Here is a 20,766-nt window from a genome sequence, read left to right on the forward strand (position 1 = left end):
GTCAACGATCGCCTATTCATTTCGTCAACAAACACTGACAATCTGTTTTAACGAACTAAAACTGTTTGGTTTAAGATATTGAATAAATATTTTGTATAATATCTTGATAATATTCTTGACAAGATTCTTGAAGTTAGCGATTGATGAAAGCCTCTTCGAATAATTTAATAAGAATTTAAAGTTTAAACATTCCTTGTTTTGATATTTCACGGAATATCCCTACAACATACATATTATTAACTTTAAAATGCTGCTTAATAAAAAATATGTAATTTTTAATACCGATGTATGTGTATTCTACTCATTTTCTCATTGCTCATAATCCTAAAGAGTTATTCCTCACATGCAGTCCTTAAAAGGCTTTCATTTAAAACGGAGCATTCGTATGTCATTAGCAAATGAAGATGTCATTTGCATCCCGCTGCTTAGTACTTCAAAGGCTCAAAGCCTTTGTACCCATTAGATAGTACCAAGGTAGTACAGATTAAGTAGAAGCAGCTTCTATACAGGCAGTGAAGGTATATCTGAAAATATGAAAGCATGATATGGGAGGTGAAAAGTCACTTGGGGAAATTATTAGTTCTAAATTTCTTACTGCAAGCACAGAATACATAATAGTAGCTAAACGCTACAGAACGGACACTCTCCGCCTCCCGCCAAAATTAAACTTACCTCACCCCCGCGCGATCAGACATAAAATGGGCCATATTTTTCTGCAAGGACGATACGCAACGAAGATTGACAACATTAATCAAATTGACTTAAAGTAATTTTATTATTTTGGATTTGTGATTATCGTTTTTCGTAGAAAATGGTTAGATATTGTGCTGTTTACGGATGTATTTCATCAGAAAAACGCGAATTTGTTTTTACGCTAGTCACAAATGTGCCAACCATAAAGCGTTAACACACACATTTGCAGTCTCTACAGGGTGACTGTCAAAACGATCATTTTGTATGGAGTGTCCGGGGTGTGCTGCAAGCACTGTAAGTGAAAAGGAGCGAATTTTATAAAGAAAATAGTGTATATTTTCGATTACATACGTTACTTAATAAAGGTTAATTTAGTTAGTTATGAAATGATCTAATTTAGAAGTTTTAATTACATAATATATGGAGTAGAAACGAGACTCGAGAGCTTTACCTAAAACTTTACGCCTATATATTTTTCCTACTCATAAAATAAGTAAAATTCCAAATAACCAGAAAGTTGAAAAACAAGAGCAATATACATTCCTGGAGCAATACCGATGAAAAATTATTAATTTTGCCGGAGAAAAAGCTGTATACATCTGAAGATCGTACCAGAACCTCTATTTCATATTTCTTAGATCTTTTATACGATAGGAATCAACATAAAATAATAAAATGTGACCGTTTTGGATTACAAAGCAATAACTACCAGATGGTCGTTTTGTAGCTTTAACAGCTTGTGACAAATAATTTGTACGTGAAGTATTTTTCTATTACAAGTCCTAGCATGGGAAGGTCCGTTTACGATCGTCTGGGCAGGAGTTTGCCGGGCCCTTGTTGAAAATTTCTTATTAAACTGCACTCTTTATGTCCTCGTAAATTACGCGTTATGGGTTCAATGCTTCATTTAACCCCCGCCCTTGGTTGACGGTTAATCGATGAGGATTATGGATTTGGGACGCAAAACTTGTACAAATCGATCAATAAACATAATTTAGCAGTTAATATTTATATAGCAGCTAATAAAATGCTATTTTCTACTCACAAGTAGGTACAATGAATGGCCTTTGATATTATTGTTTATTTTAATTATTCAAAATACATAGGTAATTAGTCAATTTAGGTACTTTAAATTTACATAATACATTAGGATATAAATTATTCTACGGAAGTATTTATCTATATTATACGTATTTTCAACGAAAACGCCAGTAATACCCTGTAATGCCTCTAATCTATCATTCCATATTTATTACGAGTACCTACGCGATGAGCTTTTACATTTGTCACATTCTAAGTACACATCGTTGTAAGGCCGCGTTTACACCACGCATCGTTTTTAAAAGCGCGTCATATTCGAACGCATTCGTAATAAATCACGTTTTACTTTTAGATGTTCCACGAATAGTATAATCTTGTTTAACAAGCGAACGGGGAATTGGTAGATTCTAAACCGCATTCAGTATTTCCGCATTGTTATACAATCGTAAAAGATTTTATACTTTCAACGAGCTTGAACTTTACAGTCAATTAAATTGAACGTAAACATGCGATTAAATTATGTACACAAACTTTATTACATGACCTAAATTAGAAGTCGATATGGGTCTCCTTGTCTTGATACTTAAAATGTCGTTACTTAATTCGTAGTAAAGTTTAATCATAGTATATTTTTAAAGCGAAAATTTTCAGCTTTCTAGCGCCTTTTCATTTTTGCGAACCAACATTTAAAAAGGCGTCTCAATTCTTATTACTCATTTCAGTTGAAAAGAGTATTCTCTGAGTCGTTTGTAGAACTATCGCGGTTTTTCATTAGGGTACATCTGCAAGCATTATCTGCAGTGCAGCTACTTGAAATTACATTTTCTTAGCGCGACTGCTCCCATTTGTTTACTATCACGCTGCCACGCTTTTATCATTGTCTTGCAATTCATTGCATTCTCGTTTAAAACAAGTGGAAATGTTTATTCTTAAGCTGTCATAGGAAGGCCATGAAATGTTTAATACGTACTAGGCTTTAAAAAATATTCAAATGGTATTTATAATATTATATTATATTTAATAGAAATCAGTCAATATTAATGATTACTATTAACATTAAAATATGAATATATTATGTAGTTATACGTAAGGAAGGGCGCACACAGCACGCGCACCCTCTTAAAATTTATTGTTATGCGAGACGTAACCATTCATATTAATAAACTGCACCGTTTTATTTATTAACACATAGGATTTAATTAAAATTCTTCACATCTTTTAATTTCAGACAACACGTACGTGAAAGAAATATATTATACACATATTAAATGATTTTATCCGAAGTATTATAGGTAAGCATAGGTGCGTAAAGGACTTTATATCTACGGAAGGTTCTTTATCTAGTCCTTTCCTGTAAATGATTTCACGGAGGATGTAGGGAGGAGTGATTTAACGAGATAAGCTGCGAACCCTTCCAGAGGTAGTGCATAATGTCATCCCGCTAATGCAAGGGCTCTTCGACACAGATGGCACCCGCGTTTTTCTACAGGGTGTGAATAACAGATATCGGTAACAGGGGTTACGTTTCCTAAATATTATGCCAGTTATAATGATAACAATAGTTTTTCATTGTCTATTTATAAATTAGATGTGAAGCATTTTTGCTAATACGTTAGTATTCAAAAGGAAATTAATGTTAAATTATATTTTTGAAGTGAAAACTTCTTTAGCGGCGTTGAGCACTTTTTCTGTAATGGGTATAAAATCTTAAACTCGCGTCAGGACACGTGTCACGTGATCATCGAAAAAGCGTCAGACGGATGGAGAGTAGACAGCTATCCCCTCTCTACTACGCGCGTTTTCATTTCTGCCGGCACTCCCGGAGTGCAACCGTCTTTTTTTTTAAACATATCAATGCCTGGTTCCTTTCAGTAATTTTTTAAGTATGTAGTTACAAGAAATAATAATTTATAACACTTGATTATCAGAAAACATATCCCATATTAATACGTAAGAATCTATAACTGTAAGAAACGATCGTTATACAGTCATTAAGCTGAACATGTTAACCAACGCTTCAGATTCTAATTCGAGCGGATTTTGTTTTTTGTTTTCACACCCTGTACCCGCTAGTCGCTAGCTATAGCATCAACATGCGTTGCATCCCGCGCGATCACGCTTTCGGTTGGGGGCGAAGGCCCCTTTCGCCGATGATCCCGGCTATAGTACAGATGCAATGGTCGCGCGCGCACGCGACCGCGCTCCGAGGCGCGCTCCATCACGCGAGCTAAAGTTTCCCCGTGACATTTCGAACTAAGGATTTAAACAAATTGTGCACAGCTATATCCGTGGATGTGAAACAGTGTTATACATCAGCCTCATTTGGACGGTTTGACGGCTATTTTGATGCAGTTTGAGTTAAATCTGGAATATTATTCGTTTTGTTTACGTTAAAGTGTGATTCACGTCAATATTACTCTTACACTTGACTGAGCGAAACAGATAAAATTAAGCTTGCTTCATTAGTGTTATTGTTCACTTATTTCGTATACTTGCGCTAATTATATTTTTGAAATACTTGGATTTTAATTCAGTTCATTTTTAATAAGTAAAAGCCTGAACTTTTACTGGTAAAAGTAAAGATATTTAGTTATCTCTTGTCTAACAATTATAATAATTATATTTGACGGTATTTTTACACTTACAAAGTGATTTCATTTGTGGACCGTATATTCTACATGAGGAAGTGAAATATACCCTCATATTTTTTAAGATATTTTAATGGTAGATAATGCAGAATATTATAATACTTAAATGTTTTATGCAGTGATCATAAAGTTAAGCTAACTTAAAATAGGCGTATCTTTTACTAAGCCACAATGTTTAGCGTTGAGATGAAAGATAGTGCTTAACTGAATAACGAATCTGCACGAATCTTGAACGTGTATTCTATCTATACTAGCATTAAGGTTCTTTAAAGGCTAAAGGTAACAGAAATAACTAGCTATCGTGCATAGAAAAAGTGCTTGTTTTAGTCAGTTGTTAGAGGTCAAAATAGACCTGCACCTACCATTTAACAGCGTGTCGGTCGTAGGTGTATATCCTATTACCTAGGTATAAGTCGTAGTGGCTTATACAAGTTTCGTTTTACTTATTGGTTTGCGAAGGCTGGAGAATGGACCCGGTTATCTTACCCCGTCTTACGCCTACGTAAATTGGACTAGTCTATGTAGGTATTATTCAATAATAGCATTACATTTTTTACAAACTGCTTTTAGATTTTGTTGTTGATATATTTTTAAATGATCTCCTTTTTAAATTTAATAATTAATTAGTTAAATAAGTATAATACTATACATATTTCGTATACCCACTCGAAATAGATGACTAAAGTCTAAAGCAATTTGTCACATAGTTTATAATAGTATAAATTAATAACTAACGGGCTATATTATGAAATAAATATAGACTTAGTCCATAAATAAATATAATTTACGATACACTCAAGTATAAGTACTTCGACAAACAATGTGCCTTGCTATCAACGCTTTGTTATCACTTGACAGTAACTGCTAATTAAATTTCCTTTTGAAATTATTATCCATTATGAGATTTTTAATGTTAATAGATTCTAAGCTTAATTACGCTTAAGTACTTATACGTTCATAATTCATATTGCTTTTGTGAAAAATTAAATAAGATACGATTCTGTATTTGAAATACTTACGAATAAATACAAACTAATTTACAACTTTTTTTTATTTTTTGCAAAACAAAAACTTTATTGGTATTGTTATTTACGTATCAAGGTTAATATTAAAATTTTATGATTATGAAATCAACTAAACAAATTTATGTATACATCTCCTTAATTATATTATCGAAAGATAAGGTTCCTTTTGATAGTAATTCTTCATCTATTGAATATTTTTTATTACTTTAAACTTAAGATATTTAAGAATTAATTATTCAAAGGGAGCACCTACAGTTATACATCTTCTTATATATAAAAATGAATCCCAAAATGTGTTGGTAAGCGCATAACTTGAGAACGGCTGAACCGATTTTGATAATTCTTTTTTTATTATATTCCTTGAAGTACGAGGATGGTTCTTATGTAGAGAAAACGTAAACATGTACCACGGGCGAAGCCGGGGCGGACCGCTAGTTTAAAATATAAATATTTTAAATCTTAAAATAATATTACAAATAAAGGCAAAATTTGAATTTCAAGAAATCGTTAATATGTTAAGCAGTTCATATACGATTGTGGCAAAACCAGTTTCATGGGTAATGTACGTGGGTGCATTGCAGTTCTGCAAATCTCGGGGATAACATTTTAATGGCGTTCTCGTTTAGTTTTGTTTTGTACGCAAACATTATATTATCTCAGTTGCTAGCAGTTGCCACAATAACATTCTATACTAAAAATTAAAACGAATATGTTTAAAAAATTAATAAAAACAAAAAAAAAAACTGTATGGTTCAAAATATTAATAAACATCTTACTTTTTTACTATGGGAAGTACAAAGTTTATGACAAAACGTAGTAAACATCGCTAGACTGACAAAAAATAATTTAAGCGATGTATGTTTTTTAGTTTCACATTGTTTGGAAAGGGAATACATTTGGGGTTGCCAGTTGCCACCCCAAGATTCTGCGCCCCCGTCTCTCGAATACAATAGTTCACATGAAATAATCGATACATGTCTATAATGTTTATTTCTATTAATATATTTTATGTGACTTTAAATAAAGTTGATTCCAAAATAAATAAAAAAAATGTAAGCTGAAATTTAAAAAAAAAATGTGACGAGAAAAATTCGAATTCCAATTTCAAATGTCAATTGTCAACATTGTAGGTATATGTCTGTGATAAAAAATAAAAACAAAATGCCATTACTTACTTAATTTATTTTGTTTTCGAGATAAATGTGCATTGGTAAATGTCATTGATTTTTAAACAAACAGAAGAGGGCGGTGTGATAAATCTGGTTTAACGTCATGAGTTTGCAGTTCGTATCTTCTCCCTTCAAGGTACGCGTGCAAATTAATATATATTGGTTAGCCGCAACCAACGTTATGAAAATTGATGGCAGTGTAAAACCTATCTAATATTTACACTGCTGTTACACGTTCCTCATGGCAGTTTATCAAGTCAATACCGTAAAAGTGACTGTATAGGAATATGTACTACACAAGTAAATGATAAATAAATATTGTTCTTCTAAGGATTTAACATGTACTTAATTTAACTTTCTTTAAAAGTTTTATCTCTTCCTAACTTTCAGCCAGCATCATGCCTCAAAATGCTGAATGGAATTTAATTTAGTTGAACTTTGCATAAGTTAGTATAAGAAACCAAACATTATAGCCTGAATTTATTAACATACAATAGGTATGCAGTAATAGATGTGTTTCGATAGCACAGATGACTGCTTTTTGCAAGTGAGTATATGTACCTATATTAAATCGGACAAAATAATTGATATAATAAGTACAGTGTGGAAATTTTCGATGGGCCCTGGAGGGAAAGTACTTGAAATACTGAAGATAGGGCCCATCGAAAATTACCACACTGTATATATATTTTGATACATTGATTTTGCAGGAAAATGAATACAACTTTGCTTAAAAAATTTGAATCCGTCTGAAGTCGTTGATATGTGTAGTTATAGATTGAGTGTTGTGTATTTCTCAAATTTTAAATAGATTTTTTCTTAATTTTTTCAAAATTATAAATTCGATCGTAAGCCATAAAATCACAGTTGACAGATACACAAATGTTCCTCTCATAGATTATGAAGCTAATATGAATTTGACCAGGTGTAATCACCATCAAATTTGATTTTCAAAGTTCATTGAGCATTCCATAATGGATGAGCATTACAAAGGCCAATACAAAGTACAGAATTACTAACGCTGGCTAATCCTATAGGCAGAAACGTGCATAAATTAGCATGAAACATACGACTCTGTGTGCACAGCTCCGGTCGGCTCAGTTTCCAAGAAAAGTAATTCTCTTCTCACTTAAGAACGGCTGACACTTCGCAAAATTAGCCTAGTGTATTGATTAACTGGTTTTTTATTTTTTATTCAGCGACGCATCTGGATTTTTGATTGAATCGTTTTGTTGTTTTATGCAAACTAACAATTTAATTAGTACGTAAATTAAAATGCTATCAGATATACATAGATAAAATTGGGTATAAATGATAGTTTTGCAATTTTCCGTATGGAAAATCAAGTGCATTGTTGCCCCACTCGAATACAATCCTTTTAATCAATGCGTGAATTGATGGATTTTGACAATGGCCTTTGGGACAATTTATCCAATGGCCGGAAGACATTATGTATGTATTCATTACTGTGATGCTCTGGGCGTTAAATGACTGGCCATATAGTTTATGTTTTAACTTTTAACAAAAGACAAATAGGATGTTGGAATTCGAAATAGGTAGGTAACTACGTAAATATGTCACAGTCATAGCCTTTCTAATGATGAACAAAAATATGGGTATAGTATCCAATAAAGCTGATAAATGATAAATTGATGTGATGCTAAAGTACGTTTAGGCATTATGATTAAACTCTATTGGCAAAGCTCATCATACTCGCTTCATGACACTCACTATGATTAATCCGATAATGTATCTAGGCCAGTTATCCTACTTAACATTTTACCATCATTGTTAGGATTTAGGAATTATTTATTTATTTATTTATTTATAAAAAAGGTTCATCAACAGTTGTTACATACGTATCTTTCGCGTTAAACAGTTACAATAGAATTTATAAATTATTATGCACAACAATTACAGATGAACACATTCACAGAAATTAATAATAAATTAGGCGATATCTATACAATTAATTAAACAAAAAATAAATGTGTGTACTCTTATCATTAAAGAGTTCCGATTAAATTATATTAAATTAGTAGTAATTTGATTAAAAAGTAAATATTAAATTTCAAGATCTCTTTATTTCATTGTTGTCAAGGTCGATGCACTATCGGTATGGTACTCTACCTATAATTAACCTTTTTTGTAACCCTTGGTTCTTTGAATGGAGACAATACTGTGTAATGGTTCAGTCCCCTTCTTTAACTTCAATAGACCAATTATTTTTATTGTTTCGTTTTAAACGTTTTATGGTTATAACAAAAGCACGAAATAAACAGAAGCGTTCTTGTCATTGAGATATATGCAGAAAATCGTTATTAATCTAAAGAATTCAATCGTCTTCATGGGAATGATGATTGAAATTGTGATCGAATAGCAGTTCGAAATGCCTGTTATACCTACCTGAAATGTTTGCAAACGTTGCAGTGTTTTGGGTAAACCATCTATAATGGCATGACATGACTAACAATTTAATCGATATTATTACGACTATAGATTCTACTTTGAAATAGGTATTCTTTAAATAAAAATGAACTGAATTAAAATTTAAGAAGAAACATTAAGGTAACGCAAGACTGATTAGAGGATAGTTAACTTAGTTTGAAAATGAGATTATAAAATAATAAACGAAACATGTGTGAAAAACTACTGTGATCTAGTGCTAAGTGATTGTAATAAGTCAACCATGGGTAACACCAACTCAGGGCAAGGCCATACGCGCCAGAATAGTAAAAGCAGAAAATCAAGAAGTCTCCCCACATCTCCAGAAGTCAGAAGGTATAGTTATAATACACAATATTCAAATCAATATCAAAGAATGTGTTTCATAAAATTCTTAACTTTAGATAACACATCTAGTTATGTAGATGTAAAACCACAAACCTCAATTCATTCTACTTCATAATTTTATTTAAATATAGATATAAGTTATTTTGCAAATATATTTCTACAATTTTAATACGTCTGTAGTCTGTACAGCTTTGCGTAGATATAATCGTGTATTTTATAAAAATGGTAACTTAAAAAAGGCTCCTCACAGTCTATGCGGTGTAAGAAATGTTAAGTGTATGTTTATTAGTTGTTCCATTAACAGTTCGTAATTCGGAAACTTCACATCCTGAATCGAAGTTGGGGCCCGTTGTTAAAACTCAATATCGAAGTGAAATTAAGAGCATCTAGTCCACTTAGTAGATGTGATCTAAAAATACATCGAGCCTGATTCAAGTCACGGTTCGTCGATCTTTTACAGCGCGAAGCATATCATCAATAGTGATCTTTGATCTCACCGTGTAACATGGAACATTAGTAAACAATAAATAGGGATTACTTTTCGTTAGACACGACTGATATGGGCGTGAGGCGACACGACATTTTGACATTTGTCACTTTCAAGATTTCAAAACGGCAGTAGTATATTATCTGTTAGAAGCATTGTATAATAATGGGTTACAAGTTTTTTTAATCTTAAATATTGTACATATGTGTATTTCAGTCATTGAATTAAATACAGATTTAATTCAAGTGTTTTGTCCTTTAAATACGAGCATGTTGTATATAAAATTGAATTGAATTGCAGTTCTTTTGTTGAAAGAACTAACTTTGCAGGTAAAATAAAAACGCAGAGATGTAGTACTTAGTAGGTATCTGCTGACTGCTTGAACCAAAAAAATAAAGTTTATAAATAAGTGCCAATTGTAAGAAATAACAATAAAGAAAACATGTGTGTCACGGGTATCATAAATGAAAAATCTTAGCTATTGTGTAAGTTACATATATGGCGTGCATTACATATGTATACCTACTTACATATACATTATACATATATATTGCGTGCGCCGGCGACACCAGATGTTCAATGTTTAGATTTTGCCCTTATGTCACAATTATTAACAATACTCTGACAAATGTACATAAAACTTATATTGTTACATTTTGTCTTTTTTTAAGCCTTGAATTTTATTATGTGAAAATGGAGACTCATTTTCTCGCCAAAAATGTGTATTATTTTTATTGGATTTTAATATTTATAACGAATAAGCTGATAAACTATTTAACCGATATAAAAAATAATAAGTATAAAAAATTCATTTGTATAGGTACCTGTCATGTACCTGTATTTAATTCTTCCGGGTTTCCGAAATTAGCGGTTTGTTTAAATCGTAATGTACCATTAACGCCATCTAGTGTGGAGTAGTCGCTTCAATCGATCGAAAATAAAACATTCGAATGTGATATCAAAACACCATAAAACACATACCATGTCTGATTCCGATCATTACAATTTTTTGGTGTTATAATAGAGCTTTGCAGTAAATAAGAACTATTATGATTATAACATATGTCTCGTTTCTATAGGTACACACCTACAATAAATAAAATTATTATAGTTAGGTACTTTATTACATATTATAGTTCTTTATTCTGTTCCACATACCTAAATAACAAAATATTCCTTGTTGGTATAAATATAATAAAGTCTATGCTATAAACAAAAGACTATATAAAGAGTAAAAACTGTATAAATGCAAAGCTCACTTGAATAAGTAGGTAATATTTCACCTTACAATTGCTTCCTTGCGTATGTTTTATTATAAAATCGTGACCACACCGGCGACGACGAAGGGCGACACATCTAGTTGGTATTATTTTAATTTGTTTATTAACAAAGGAGGAATATTAACGGTAATATTACGATAATACCTTCACGTTAGCATTTGAAGTAAGTATACAATTTGCCTATCGATTCAATCTGTACTCGGAGACTTATTTCTTTGTATTTAAAATTTTATATTCATCAATAATTATGTTTTCATTTTTCAATAAAGTCACTGATTATATTGAAAAATGAAATATAGAGATTATATTGAAGAATATAATAATTAATATAGAGTTACTGTTATATTATTTTAAAATGTATTGTGAATATTACTCCTGATACTGATCAATTATTTTGGAATAATTAACATTTATTTTAAATACCTACCTATAATTTAGGATACGGGAAGCATTATATCCTATTGGAATAACTGATTTATTTAATTACGTAATTAAGAGATAGGCGTGTACAAAATGTGAGCATGACAAATAGTTCTAATACTTTTGCTAACAAAACATTATTTTACAATTTGCACATACGACAAGGTATATCATATTACCTTTCAACTACCGGCGATTTATATTATTTACAACTGGGCATAGTATTTCAAATGATAGTAATTTTATAGAGAATATAAATCACACGTAGAAAGTTGTGGTACACAAACAACGTTTATTTATAATCTCTGAAATACATTTAATGTAAGTTAGAGGAAAATATGCACGAAAGTGAGAGCTATTTGAGTTGCTCAAGGTAGGTCTATGTCATTTTATCTTGTTTATTTCTAGTATCGCAGTCAATTAAAGACAGGGTTATAGCGAAGAATGGAAATCAATGTAATGATATTTATTTAAAAATTTAAACTTATTTATAATTTAAATACAAAAGTTGCTTTGTGAATAGTGAATACTTATAAGCGATAAGAAACATTTACATAATTTTCTATCAATATAATTAGAAACAAAACTTACTTCCATATATAATATGTAATATACCTAGTAGGCGATGATGTTCAACTTTTATGCTATCAAGAAAAAACCTGTAAGATTCAAAGTCGTTATCAAATGCAAAAGTCCACGAAGGGTAAAATACTAACCCTGACCTTTCAGTATACTGTAAGAAAACATCTGTAAAACATAGCTAATAATACATCTATTGACAGGCAAGTCTCCGTGCTGCAGACGTCGATACCGCTGCCAGCATCAGCGGCCGCGGTCCGACGGGCGCCGCCGGACAAACGACCGCTACCAGCCACCCCTATACATGGTAAATAAAAATGCTTCTTATTTATCTTTTAAACAATGTTTGATTTCCCTCTTAATTCATAACATTTCGACTTGAATGTTCAGGGTTTATAATACAGCAGTCTCCGAAAAGAGGTCCTGAACCGAATTTTGGTTTGGCACAATAAGATTAGCCTGGTAACTGGTACTTGTTCCTATAGTAAATTGATGAGGAAAATTGATCTAAAACGCTCTTGGCTCTCCCAAAATGGTTTCGGGACCTTCATAAATTTCGAAAACATAATATAATTTTTCTTTTCGAAAACGTTGTTGTCTGTAGTAGTTTGTTTTGTAGTTATAGGTAATACCATAGTATAAAGAGCACTAATTATACTATGGTAATTCGTAAGTATTGATTAGATGAGATATAATAAGAATAAGCTAGGTGCGTTTAAAAATATACTAGTGTTGAGGAATAACTAGATACGTAGGTAATTGCATAGTCATTTTTATGTATAAATTTAATTTAAAAACTTTTAAAATCTCATGATTTTATAAGCAAGTTAACATGAAATATTTATATTATTACAAACCTTTATATTATGGTTTAAGTTTTATACAATAACAAAAATATTATATAGTTAACTGTTTTTAAATTTTCATTTTCTATTTTGAAGTGAACAACGATTGCTACGTTATGTAGCTACACTTTGTTATCTGATAGTCTTGAAGAATAGGTTATGAACAATGTATAATATCTTCTTTGTTAATAACCGAACGTAGAACATTAGTAGGATTAAGTTTACTTACAATGTTTAAAAAACTAAAAACATAACATTCAAACTGAGTACCTCCTCCCATTTTACTGCGTATAAATAAAACGGTGTATTTTTGTAAAAAAGTTATTAATTAATTTTGCGACGTTTTGTTTTAATTAAATATAAGTCTTCCTACTCCTGGCACTTAAAACTGAACTTTTGAGAAAGTAAAAGACAAAGAAAACGTTCACTGACCTTACTAAGTAACTTCGTTACTCGTAGACCAGGGGTTCCCAACCTTTTTTTGTCTACTGCCCACTTTAAGAATAAATTATTTTTTAACGCCCCCCTTTTTAAACATACTTAAAAACCGCTAAGTACTTATAACTGATTATTGAAACACAACTTTATAGTATCTTTTATTGAAAATAAAACAAACAAATAAAACAGACAGAGTATCTTTTATTGAAAATAAAACAAACATAATCAATTCTTATATAAAAACTAATATGAAGGTTGAATCTGATGCTGTTCAATAAGTTTGTTGATATCAGGTTCCAATTTACTCAAAAACAGCCGCAAGTCGCCACGTTCGGTAACACGCAAACGATTTCTCTTTTTAGTAAGCAGCGTTGCCACAGCACTAAATCCACGTTCACACAAATATGACGATGGGAATGCTATCAAGAATCGTTGAACAATTGACCACAATCCAGGGTACAATTGCGGGATCGGTTTTTGTAGCCAAAATTCTTGATATCCATTTTTGAACTTGATTTTTGTTTCTTCGTTTGTTGTCAATTCTATAAGTTCTTCTTCCACCTGAGGTGACATTGCTGTGTTGACATTTGAAAACGGATCCAACACCCAGTCTGGTATTTCCAAGTTTAAAATGTCCTGGTATCGTTCGGTGAAGTCAATGTGGAGGTTTTCCAAATGTTGGCAGTAGGCAAACAAGTCGTCGTTACTGCAGAATACTGATAAATTCGGAAAATTGTGAAACTCACGTCTGCCCATTTTCTTTTTGTGCAGAAGCAGTTTGGCTGCAAAAGCAGCAACGACATTTTTTGTTTTAATTAAATTTAGTTCATCGCCTTGCAGTTGGAGGTTCATGTCGTTGAACAATTTATACAGGTCTGTCATGTAAGCTATATCATTCTTTGATGTTATGAGCTTGTTGCGCAGTTCTCTATCTTTAGTTTCCAAGAACTCTATCACAGAGTCAAACAGGTTGTAAAATCGAATCAGACAATTGCCTCTTGACAGCCAACGAACTTCAGTATGAAGCAACAAACGGTTGAAATCTTCGTCATTAGTAGCACAAAGCTGATGAAATAATCTATCATTCAAAGAGCTGCTACGGATTTTATTGACTGCTTTGATGACATATTGCAGTGATTGAAATAGTCGTTCACTTAAGTTTCTAGCAACCAAATGTTGTCTATGAATAACGCAATGTATAGCAAGGACATCTGGAATTTTATTCTTTAAGTACGCTATGAAGCCTTTATGGCGCCCTGTCATAGCCGGAGCGCCATCCGTAGCAACTGATATAATATTTTTCCAAGGAATCTCTTTCTCTTCACAAAACTTTTCCAATGTATTGAATATGGTTTCGCCTTTTGTATCTGTCTCCAAATTTCTGGCAAACAATAGTTCTTCACGTATTTTCTCATCTTTAATAAACCTCCCGTAAGATAGCAACAACGCTTCATTAGTTGGTAAAGTGGACTCATCGAGCTGAATTGAGAATTGACTAGTCCTCAGATGATTGCACAATGATTCTTCAATGTTTTCAGCCATTTCATCAATTCGTCTTTGCACAGAATTATTACTCAAAGGAATTTTTCGGATAATATCTGCAGCCGGTTTATGAAGCACAGTAGTTATTACTTCCTTTATTGCTGGCAAAATTAACTCTTCTCCGATGTTGTGTGGTTTGCCTTTTTGAGCAATTAACAAAGAGATATTGTACGAAGCTCGAAGTCCGTCGTCATCTTGCTTAGCAGCCGCCGAAAATAGTTTTGATACACTTGGCTGAGTATTATGCTTCTTCTCTAGGTCTTGAAAATATGCTACATTCTTGTCTTTCTTATCTGGATGCATTTTATTCAAATGATCTTGCAGTCTTGAAGGCTTCATTGCTTCGTTCGAAAATGTTTTTAGACATAGAAGACACAAAGGCGACGACGGGTTTGTGGGATTTTCAATAAATCCGAATTTAATATATTCCGCAGAGTTTTGCCGTCTCTTCTTTTTTACTTCCGACATTGTTTTGTTTTGAGAAATACGTAAGTGTTGTAATCAAGTACTGCTTATCTATTATGCGCGAAACCGCAAATGAAAATAAAATAAATTTACGTCGTTTATATAGGATTGCATAAGCAGCACGCACCAACAGGAATAAGACATCAAACGTGCATAAACTCGTTTATCTCATTCGACGCCCAATCGTACTCGACAAGCAAGAACAAGTACATATTATAGAACCAGCCGATTGATACAGGAATGTACAAATCGGATTATTTAACAAAAACTTGTTAAAACATGATTGCTCGCGGTCTATTATATCCAACCGAGTTTGAGCTATATCTTAATTAATATTAGTTGATAATATTAGTTCACAAGATGTCGACTCTCGAAGTCGAGAGCTCAGTCGGTGTCTAAGAGTCTTCCTAGCTAGGTAGATGGAATTATAAATCGACCCCATAGCCCTACACAACGCCCCCTTTTTTTTCTGGGTCTCTTACCGCCCCCCTTTAGGCCTGCAGCGCCCACAAGGGGGCGTTATCGCCCACGTTGGGAAAGACTGTCGTAGACCATTTGTAGACATCCATTATCAGAATGGATACGTGTAATTCAATTTAGCAATTAGTTAATGGCATCTCGTAAAAGAACGGACTGTTTCACTCCATAATAAAAAAAAATTGTAAAGATTTTTTCAAGTATTTGTCCTGTCTACTAAGTGGGAATTAATTTAACAACAGACTCGCTATAACATCCGCTGGTCATTGTTATAGCCGTAATGAAAACACTAAGCCAGTTATTATGAATCCCGCGCATGGGAAGCGATAATCTAAGGATTTATTAGGTCCCACTGTTATCGTGTATCGTCTTGTAGACAGATGCATCGCCAGTTGATGTGCACTGTCCAAAGCGAACACTCATTCCTCACTTATAATAATCATAATTAGTCAGTCTGTTGAATTCTTAAGCCCTGTGTTCTGTGTGTGATAACTTTCTCGGTTTCGAGGTTTGTATCAGTGCTAGAATTGCAATTTTTTTAGTGCTATATACCCATATTTTCTGTTCGTAACAGTTAAGTAATTGTAAGCCGTGGTTTATATTTAGATAAAACCATATAGTAAAAGACACGTTTAGATATATTTAAACTCTTATCAGTATAGTATGCGTAAATAGTCTTATTTTTGTGATAGTACCTATGTTTTTTTAATTAAAAATAACAAAAGACGTTCAGGGTTTTTTAATTTTAAATATTTATTTTACTTTGGTTAATTTTGAGGTTTATAAAATTCGTTTTAGATTTTATTTTAAAATAACGTACTATTTAGCCCTATTAAAGTAGCGATGTAGCGACAGTGTATTTTTTTGACAATTTTTTTTGTATTTAACATTGGATGCGTATTTAAATTTTGTCATTTGCAACTATTTAAAATGCTTAAACTGTTTAGGCTTTATTGCATCAAATGTAACGTTATAACGTGATATTTTTCAAGCGATTAGCCGTAAGCCATTGCGGTTAAATGATGGATGGGTGCAAATAAAGCGGATGGTACTAGTGTAGACTGTAGGTACCAACTGTTGATTGAGAACTGAGACCGTTGATTCGTTCTGATGACGCACTCGACTTCCTTTTGAAACTGCTGCCCTAAATTATTGGAATTCGTCTACGCTATATCATTGCACAAAAATTTCATTTTATGCAGTGACCTTGTGAAACATCTTTGTGAATGTATAGTTATTTAAATATAAGGAACGAATATGGCATGTCTGTCGTTTACGTAAGCATTTCTTAAATTGGTATACAATATGGAATTAGTAAACAATAGAATTTATGATAGACGTTGGTATACATTCAAGCACTTTATAGGACGTCCTGCTATAGCCAGAGTTGAACAATAATCTTTTCTCTAACTATAATTAATTATATCACATGTCGGATGTCCATCTGCATCAATGTAAAATTCAAATTCTTTACAACAAATAAAAGACAAAAAGTACTTTTCAAATTGTCTAACTTTTAAAAAATGCCTCGCATTCATAAATATAAATTGGATAGTGTGTGCTTTTAAGCATGACGTCAGAATATTATTATTTTGTTTAATTGTAAGCAATCAATACAAGGGACCAAGTTTATAGAACTATACACGATCAGCTGGCGTCCCCTAAATGAAAAAGTTTTTAAAGGGTCGCTAGGGGTCTCGGAGACCAAATTAAATTTGGCTTCGATAACAAATATACGATTATTGGTGGAAAACATTATGTTTTTATAACCTGGCAATCAGTTGAAGTCGTTCACTGATTTGGAAATGTTGTGTTATAAATTATTCTATACCTATTCCCTTATCAATATAAATGTATCAGTATAAATTTACTGTGAAATTTAATTCGGTATTAAATGTCCTTCACTGACTAACATTATTAAATCACAGGTGGGAAAAGTGGTTTGTCCGCAAGTTCAAGCCGTTCAACGAGCCCGCTGGGACATGGCGCAGTTAGTTTTATACCTCGCGCACCAGCTTCATCATCTGGGTAAGGATTATTGTTTTCAGTTCACTTTTAATATGTAGTTTCAAATGCTACTTCATTATTTTTTGTACTAATTAACCATGTTTATTTAAACATTATATTTATATTTGCATTTGCTATGTAACTAAATGTCTCTAAAGATAGGTAACTTATATTTATTCTCTTTACAGGTCAAGGCCGAATTCCTCTCTTTTAACACCTGGCAGTAAGATTCCATCATCTTTGCCCACCCAAACGCAACAACATTCCTCAAATGTATCGAATCATAATGGGACGCCAACTAAGCAGTCGATGTTAGATAAATTAAAATTATTTAATAAGGATAAAGTTAGCGCAGAAAAACAAAATAGTAAAAGTTCCGCCGTTTCAAAACGCACGAGCTCGTCCAGTGGGTTTTCTTCTGCAAAAAGTGAAAGATCCGATTCTAGTCTAAGTCTAAATGAATCTTCACATATTCCAAATTCACATATAAAATCTAACTTAGTAGGGCCTAAAAATGTGAGGCATCAAAATGATACATTAAATAAAGATAAGAGCGGAAAGAGTGTGAAATCCAAACTTGTAGGATCGAAACCAGTAAAAGAGACATCAATGAATTTAAGCAAAGTAAACCCTAAATCGAACAATAATGAAAAGTCAAGAAATAGTCCTAAGCTACCCGCTAGAGATAAGGAATCCAAGTTAGCTGCGCCGAAATCTGTTAGTAATACGAAATTAAACTTAATTGAAGATAATTCCAGAATATCAAAGCCTAAATTAGAATCGAAGATGGTGAAATTATCAGGCAGCCAAGCTAAATTAAGTGATACGCGGGCAGACAATACGTCCAACAATCCTGCTCAATCCCCTTCTCCAACGGGAGGGCAAAATGTTCCTTTACAAAATCATACTGGTATTCCGAAACCAACAGCCGCTGTAAAAGGCACTTCGAAGGTATCTAAAGATGACAGACATATAATACAAAAGAATACAAGCAGCCAATTGAGTCCAATACAAAGTAACTCAAGTTTAAATTCCACGAATAATGTTGGCACTTTACCATTTACTAGAGAACAGTCTAATTTAAACAAAGAAGCATCTCAAAAGCAAACATTAGCTGTCTCACCAATGCCAGTGGTAAATTCTACAAATCAAAATCCATCTTCTCAGATGTCAGAGAGTTCACATTCCAATTCTACACACAGTACAACAGGTCAACAGTCTAATTCAAGCGACGGGAGCGTAATATACAGACCATCCAGTGAATCTGGTTCAGAAGTATCAAAAAGTAATGCATCATCTAATAGGAAAATGGACATGAATGCGACATATATAAATAATGTCATAAATGAAGCTGAAATATCTGAAAAAGAAGCAGCTCAAAAAAGAATTCTAAGTAGCCCAGGTGTAAAACAAATGTTTGACCACAACAAAACACTAACAGAGGCTGATAGAAATGACAGTCGTTCCAGTACTCCATCTCATTGTAGAGATAATTCATTAGGTGAAGATGAAAACCCATTAATGAACGTAATGCCAATGAGACCTTTACTTCGAGGATACAATAGTCATTTAACGTTACCCATGAGAACTTCGGGTTTAGCACAAAAAAATGTTACTGGCTATCCTCATCATGCGAATACTGTGAAAGCGAATTTTGGTAGAGAAAACGTAGGGTTACGCGATCGCCTTAATTTCAGCCCTGGATTTTCTAATCCTGATTATTGCGATTTAGAAATAGCTTCTGGATATATGTCTGATGGGGACTGCTTGCGAAGAATTAATGTAAATGAAATGGATTGTGGTCGGAGCAATGATATAATGGACGGCTACATGTCAGAAGGCGGTGCATCCCTGTACGGACGACGCATCAACTACCAGCAGCCCTCGCAGCTTCAACAATTAGATGAAAGGTTAGTGATATTCTTTGTACGTTGTAATTATTCTTAATATATTACTATGCGTCATTATGATAATATATTAACTGATATATTATTCCTCGTATATTATTATTAATTTCCAACCATATCGTAAAAACGTAGTTTGATTAATGTCCAAAATACATTATGTTCATCTGGAGATACACTATTACATAAAATATAAATACCTATTGTATTTATGTACATTGACACAATACAATGCTCCACAAGTGGTTGTCACAAGTAGGTATTATGTTACCACTCTTCGCCATCAAACCACATTCTTTTCTGCCTCTTTCACATTAAACTTAACTTGTTATCATATCAAATATTGTATTTATATGATTGTTTTTTTTTTATATTATCTACCTACATTATGTTAAATATAGAAAAAATAAGTAATCTAAATTGGATTAGACCGACAGGATTAGGGCTGTGTGTTTTTAAATAGATAGAGCTATTATACAAACAAAGCATTTATAATTTGAACACCCGTACGATCTGCCATCTCCCAGCGAAGACTCACATAGCGCACTCACACTGTCGCATCGCACGGGGAGGGCGGGGTGGTCAAAATCGATACTCCTACGTCTCACGCCGTCCCTTCCCCGCGCATAACTATATACCACACCTCGACCCTAACCACCCACAATACCGATATTCAGCTATAGTACTTATGAAATAAAAACGCTTAATAAATTTAGGGTTTTGATTCATATTTCTACACAATCGCAAAATTGAGCTTTTCATGAGCTTAATTTTGCATCAAACTTGTAAAAAGAAAATAATTCGTCAATTGTAAGCACCTTTTCTTTTAATATTCATTGAATCAATCACAGTAATATGATTACGTAAATAGTTTAAGAGGCTTTGAGCTTAATATAATGTATCGGTTGGTGTCGCCGGTTCCGATGGTGCCGGCAGCGGCAGGCAGGGCGGGC

At 32.9% G+C, this 20,766-nt stretch overlaps 1 protein-coding gene across 6 annotated transcripts in view; it reads left to right on the plus strand.

The window, feature by feature from the left end:
- The window catches only part of LOC149909569 (protein neuron navigator-like), a 76,515-nt gene that overhangs the window by 5,801 nt on the left and 49,948 nt on the right, over window positions 1–20,766 (plus strand). For 3 of the 6 annotated variants that reach the window (XM_090119603.1, XM_090119604.1, XM_090119605.1), the window contains exons 1-4: window positions 9,221–9,357; window positions 12,339–12,442; window positions 17,831–17,930; window positions 18,098–19,819. In XM_090119603.1, the coding sequence (XP_089975729.1) occupies window positions 9,266–9,357; window positions 12,339–12,442; window positions 17,831–17,930; window positions 18,098–19,819 (2,018 nt within the window). In that variant the 5' untranslated portion in view covers window positions 9,221–9,265. Of the gene's footprint in view, window positions 1–9,220; window positions 9,358–12,338; window positions 12,443–16,279; window positions 16,411–17,830; window positions 17,931–18,097; window positions 19,820–20,766 lie in introns of those variants that run through there. The other 3 variants (XM_090119607.1, XM_090119608.1, XM_090119606.1) reach the window with 2 other exon arrangements.

The sequence above is a fragment of the Colias eurytheme genome, chromosome 3 (genome assembly GCF_061535395.1).
Source record: "Colias eurytheme isolate Ceu_HAF_F1 chromosome 3, ilColEury1 Martin Lab GWU primary, whole genome shotgun sequence".
In the NCBI taxonomy this organism is placed as follows: Eukaryota; Metazoa; Arthropoda; class Insecta; order Lepidoptera; family Pieridae; genus Colias; species Colias eurytheme.